At 41.1% G+C, this 6,638-nt stretch overlaps 1 protein-coding gene across 2 annotated transcripts in view; it reads right to left on the minus strand.

Annotated features, from left to right (window-relative positions):
- The window catches only part of LOC106593080 (serine/threonine-protein kinase/endoribonuclease IRE1-like), a 74,098-nt gene that overhangs the window by 66,439 nt on the left and 1,021 nt on the right, over positions 1-6,638 (minus strand). For both annotated transcript variants that reach the window (XM_045690486.1, XM_045690485.1), the window contains exon 2: positions 2,944-3,058. In XM_045690486.1, coding sequence (XP_045546442.1) covers positions 2,944-3,058 — 115 coding nt within the window. The remainder of the gene's footprint in view (positions 1-2,943; positions 3,059-6,638) is intronic.

Below are 6,638 nucleotides of genomic sequence, written 5' to 3' on the forward strand. Positions count from 1 at the left end.
GTCTGCGTAGAGGTGGATCAGAGATTCACCAGCAGCAAGAGCGACATCATTGATGTATACAGAGAAAAGAGTTGGCCCAAGAATTGAACCCTGTGGTACCCCCATAGAGACTGCCAGAGGTCCGGACAGCAGGCCCTCCGATTTGACACACTGAACTCTATCAGAGAAGTAGTTGGTGAACCAGGCGACGCAATCGTTTGAGAAACCAAGGCTACTGAGTCTGCCGATGAGGATGTGGTGATTAACAGAGTCAAAAGCTTTGGCCAGGTCAATGAATACGGCAGCACAGTATTGTTTCTTATCGATGGCGGTTACAATGTCGTTTAGGACCTTGAGCGTGGCTGAGGTGCACCCATGACCAGCTCTGAAACCAGATTGCATAGCGGAGAGGGTGCGGTGGGATTCAAAATGGTCGGTAATCTGTTTGTTGACTTGGCTTTCGAAGACCTTAGAAAGGCAGGGTAGGATGGATATAGGTCTGTAGCAATTTGGGTCAAGAGTGTCACCTCCTTTGAAGAGGGGGATGACAGCAGCTGCTTTCCAATCTATGGGAATCTCAGACGACATGAAAGAGAGGTTGAACAGGCTAGTAATAGGGGTTGCAATAATTTCGGCAGATAATTTTAGAAAGAAAGGGTCCAGATTGTCAAGCCCAGCTGATTTGTAGGGGTCCAGATTTTGCAGCTCTTTCAGAACATCAGCTGAATGGATTTGGGAGAAGGAGAAATGGGGGAGGCTTGGGCGAGTAGCTGTGGGGGGTGCAGTGCTGTTGAATGCAGTAGGGGTAGTTAGGTGGAAAGCATGGCCAGCCGTAGAAAAATGCTTCTTGAAATTCTCAATTATAGTGGGCTTATCGGTGGTGACAGAGTTTCCTATCCTCAGTGCAGTGGGCAGTTGGGAGGAGGTGTTCTTATTCTCCATGGACTTTACAGTGTCCCAAAACTTTTTAGAGTTTGAGTTGCAGGAAGCAAATTTCTGTTTGAAAAAGTAAATAGTAAATAGTAAACTGTATATATTATTATACAATACTGTGGGTATATATTATTATACTACACTATACTGTAGGTATATATTATCATACTATATTGTAGGTATATATTATACTATACATATTATTATACTATACTGTAGGTATCAATTATTATACTATAGGAATATATTAAACTATACTGTATGTATTATTATACTATACTGTAGGTGTATATTATACTTTACTGTAAGTATATATTATACTATACTGTAGGTATATATTATTATACTACACTGTAGGAATATATTATTATACTATATTGTATATATTATTACACTATACATATTATTATACTATACTTTATGTATATATTATTACACTATACTGTAGGTATATATTAATATACTATAGTAAACTGTATATATTATTATACTATACTGTAGGTATATATGAATATACTATACTATACATATTATTATACTATACTGTAGGTATCTATTATTATACTATACTGTAGGAAAATATTATTATACTATACAATATGTCAATATTATTATACTATACTGTACGTATATATTATTATACTATACTGTATGTATATATTATTATACTTTATATTACTATACTATACATATATAGTATTATGCTATACTGTATGTATATATTACTATACTATACTGTGTGTATATATATTACTATACTATACTGTGTGTGGGAGTGAGAGCAGGTGCTTACCTCTGTATATATTATTATACTATATGTATATATTACTATACTATACTGTGTGTGGGAGTGAGAGCGGGTGCTGACCTTCTGTATATATTATTATACTGTATGTATATATTACTATACTATACTGTGTGTGGGAGTGAGAGCGGGTGCTGACCTTCTGTATATCTTATTATACTGTATGTATATATTATATTATGTGGGAGTGAGAGCGGGTGCTGATCTTCTGTATATATTACTATACTATACTGTATGTATATATTACTATACTATACTGTGTGTGGGAGTGAGAGCAGGTGCTGACCTTCTGTATATATTATTATACTGTATGTATATATTACTATACTATACTGTGTGTGGGAGTGAGAGCAGGTGCTGACCTGTATATATTATTATACTACTGTATATATTACTATACTATACTGTTGTGTGTGGGAGTGAGAGCAGGTGCTGACCTTCTGTATATATTATTATACTGTATGTATATATTACTATACTGTGTGTGGGAGTGAGAGCAGGTGCTGACCTTCTGTATATATTATTATACTGTATGTATATATTATTATACTATACTGTGTGTGGGAGTGAGAGCGGGTGCTGACCTGTATATATTATTATACTGTATGTATATATTACTATACTATACTGTGTGTGGGAGTGAGAGCAGGTGCTGACCTTCTGTATATATTATTATACTGTATGTATATATTACTATACTATACTGTGTGTGGGAGTGAGAGCAGGTGCTGACCTTCTGTATATATTATTATACTGTATGTATATATTATTATACCATACTGTGTGTGGGAGTGAGAGCAGGTGCTGACCTTCTGTATATATTATTATACTGTATGTATATATTATTATACTATACTGTGTGTGGGAGTGAGAGCAGGTGCTGACCTGTATATATTATTATACTGTATGTATATATTGCTATACTATACTGTGTGTGGGAGTGAGAGCGGGTGCTGACCTGTATATATTATTATACTATATGTATATATTACTATACTATACTGTGTGTGGGAGTGAGAGCGGGTGCTGACCTTCTGTATATATTATTATACTGTATGTATATATTACTATACTATACTGTGTGTGGGAGTGAGAGCGGGTGCTGACCTTCTGTATATATTATTATACTGTATGTATTTATTATTATACCATACTGTGTGTGGGAGTGAGGGCGGGTGCTGACCTTCTGTATATATTATTATGTGGGAGTAAGAGCGGGTGCTGACCTTCTTTGAGCGTCCATTTGATGTCTCCAGATTGCTTGGAGACAGCGTGTAGACTCCCATCCAGAGTAGAAACAAACAGCAGAGACTCTGGTAGTGTTACACTCACTGACATCACCTGGGGAGTAGAGAGAGAGAGTAGAGACTGACTTCACCTGGGGAGTAGAGATAGAGAGAGAGTAGAGACTGACTTCACCTGGGGAGTAGAGAGAGAGAGTAGAGACTGACTTCACCTGGGGAGTAGGGAGAGACAGAGTAGAGACTGACTTCACCTGGGGAGTAGAGAGACAGAGTAGAGACTGACTTCACCTGGGGAGTAGAGAGAGAGTAGAGACTGACTTCACCTGGGGAGTAGAGAGAGAGAGTAGAGACTGACTTCACCTGGGGAGTAGAGAGAGAGAGAGTAGAGACTGACTTCACCTGGGGGGTAGAGAGAGAGAGAGAGAGTAGAGACAGACTTCACCTGGGGGGTAGAGAGAGAGAGAGTAGAGACTGACTTCAGCTGGGGAGTAGAGAGAGAGAGAGAGAGAGAGAGAGAGAGAGTAGAGACTGACTTCACCTGGGGAGTAGAGAGAGAGAGAGAGTAGAGACTGACTTCACCTGGGGAGTAGAGAGAGAGAGTAAAGACTGCCTTCACCTGGGGAGTAGAGAGAGAGAGACTGACTTCACCTGGGGAGTAGAGAGAGAGAAAGAGTGACTTCACCTGGAGAGTAGAGAGAGAGAGTAGAGACTGACTTCACCTGGGGAGTAGAGAGAGAGAGAGAGAGTAGTTATAACAGACACATACAGTATTGTAAGACAGACAGACAGACAGACAGACAGACAGACAGACAGACAGACAGACAGACAGACAGACAGACAGACAGACAGACAGACAGACAGACAGACAGACAGACAGACAGACAGACAGACAGACGCTCTACTCCCTTCACAGAACAGCACAAACTGGCTCGAACCAGAATAGAAAGAGGAGTGGGAGGCCCCGGTGCACAACTGAGCAAAAGGACAAGTACATTAGAGTGTCTAGTTTGAGAAACAGACGCCTCACAAGTCCTCAACTGGCAGCTTCATTAAATAGTACCCGCAAAACACCAGTCTCAATGTCAACAGCGAAGAGGCGACTCCGGGGACGCTGGCGTTCTAGGCAGAGTTGCAAAGAAAAAGCCATATCTCAGACTGGCCAATAATAAAGAAACGATTTAGACACCGGACAGAGGAACTCTGCCTAGAAGGCCAGCATCCCGGAGTCGCCTCTTCGCTGTTGACGTTGAGACTGGACAGAGGAACTCTGCCTAGAAGGCCAGCATCCCGTAGTCGCCTCTTCTCTGTTGACGTTGAGACTGGACAGAGGAACTCTGCCTAGAAGGCCAGCATCCCGTAGTCGCTTCTTCGCTGTTGACGTTGAGACTGGACAGAGGAACTCTGCGAGTTTGACAGAGGAACTCTGCCTAAGGCCAGCTCCGTAGTCGCTTCTTCGCTGTTGACGTTGAGACTGGACAGAGGAACTCTGCCTAGAAGGCCAGCAATCCCGTAGTCACTTCTTCGCTGTTGACGTTGAGACTGGACAGAGGAACTCTGCCTAGAAGGCCAGCGTCCCGGAGTCGCCTCTTCGCTGTTGACGTTGAGAGTGGTGTCTTGTGGGTACTATTGTACTAAGTCTGCTTTTTACATTCATTGAGAATGACAATAGTTCCTCAGTGTATCTGAAAAATCTTTCCAGCTCTCTCTCTCCCTTTTGAAAAATGTCACGCTCTGTTCCAGTGGAAACGTCATAGAAAACAGGTCGACCTGATGACTTATTATCCCTTGAACAAATAGCCTCTAGCTGTCCTGAGCTCACTGGTGCAGGAAACCCAGAATATTTTACTTTAGTGCCTTATTGCAAACAGGATGCATGTTTTGGAATATTTTTATTATTCTGTACAGGTTTCCTTCTCTTCACTCTGTCATTTAGGTTAGTATTGTGGCGTAACTACAATGTTGTTGATCCATCCTCAGTTTTCTCCTATCACAGCCATTCAACTCTAGGGGAGTTTTTCCTAGCCACCGTGCTTCTACACCTGCATTGCTTGCTGTTTGGGGGTTAAGGCTGGGTTTCTGTACAGCACTTTGAGACATCAGCTGATGTAAGAAGGGCTATATAAATACATTCGATTTGATATAACTGTTTTAAAGTCAGCATTGGCCTCACGGTGAAAGAAAATCCCTTGAGTGGTTTCCTTCCACTCCGGCAACTGAGTTAAGAAGGAAACGCCTGTATGTTTTTGTAGTGACTGGGTGTATTGATACACCCATCCAGACTGCTGCATATGAAACACTTAAATATAATTGTATTGTATTGACGACATTATTGTATTGATCCCACGATGCCTTTTGTTCTGACTTTGTACAAGACTCTCGGGTCGATAGATGAACATTTGGTTCTGTTCTGGAGAGATTCTCTGTAAATTATTGTATTAAAACTGGATTGATCTTTGATTGATTGTTATCAACGACTGCTCTCCTTTTTTTTGGTTCACCTGGAATGGAAATTCCCGTTACACCAGGACATCCTGAATAGCAAGACTACCCCGTCTCCTTCTCAGAAAAGAGACCGTTTACCACATGTTGTGTGTGTGTGTGTGTGTGTGTGTGTGTGTGTGTGTGTGTGTGTGTGTGTGTGTGTGTGTGTGTGTGTGTGATAACCTCGACACTCCTATATTTACTCGCCAAGGGGTGGCATCATTGAACCGGACTCTGTATGGCGCCTTAAAGGGATATGTGGTAACTGAACAAGGAATTTTTGTCCACACGCATTTTCAACGTTCAATGGCCTTTACATGCAAAATCACACAATATAAAAAGGCATCCAAAACGGTAGAAAGCAGGAGAGCGATATACCCTCTTAGTTACGTTACTGACTACAATTTTAGACAGATAACTATAATGGATTACATGTTTTTTTTTTAAGTTACCGATCCAAGACAGACAGACAGAGATAGATTGTATTGACGACATTATTGTATTGATCCCACGATGCCTTTTGTTCTGACTTTGTACAAGACTCTCGGGTCGATAGATGAACATTTGGTTCTGTTCTGGAGAGATTCTCTGTAAATTATTGTATTAAAACTGGATTGATCTTTGATTGATTGTTATCAACGACTGCTCTCCTTTTTTTTGGTTCACCTGGAATGGAAATTCCCGTTACACCAGGACATCCTGAATAGCAAGACTACCCCGTCTCCTTCTCAGAAAAGAGACCGTTTACCACATGTTGTGTGTGTGTGTGTGTGTGTGTGTGTGTGTGTGTGTGTGTGTGTGTGTGTGTGTGTGTGTGTGTGTGTGTGTGTGTGTGTGTGTGTGTGTGTGTGTGTGTGTGTGTGATAACCTCGACACTCCTATATTTACTCGCCAAGGGGTGGCATCATTGAACCGGACTCTGTATGGCGCCTTAAAGGGATATGGGGTAACTGAACAAGGAATTTTTGTCCACACGCATTTTCAACGTTCAATGGCCTTTACATGCAAAATCACACAATATAAAAAGGCATCCAAAACGGTAGAAAGCAGGAGAGCGATATACCCTCTTAGTTACGTTACTGACTACAATTTTAGACAGATAACTATAACGGATTACATGTTTTTTTTTAAGTTACCGATCCAAGACAGACAGACAGACAGACAGACACTTGAAGGGGGTTACGTTCATTTCCAGC

Source organism: Salmo salar, chromosome ssa12, assembly GCF_905237065.1.
Source record: "Salmo salar chromosome ssa12, Ssal_v3.1, whole genome shotgun sequence".
In the NCBI taxonomy this organism is placed as follows: Eukaryota; Metazoa; Chordata; class Actinopteri; order Salmoniformes; family Salmonidae; genus Salmo; species Salmo salar.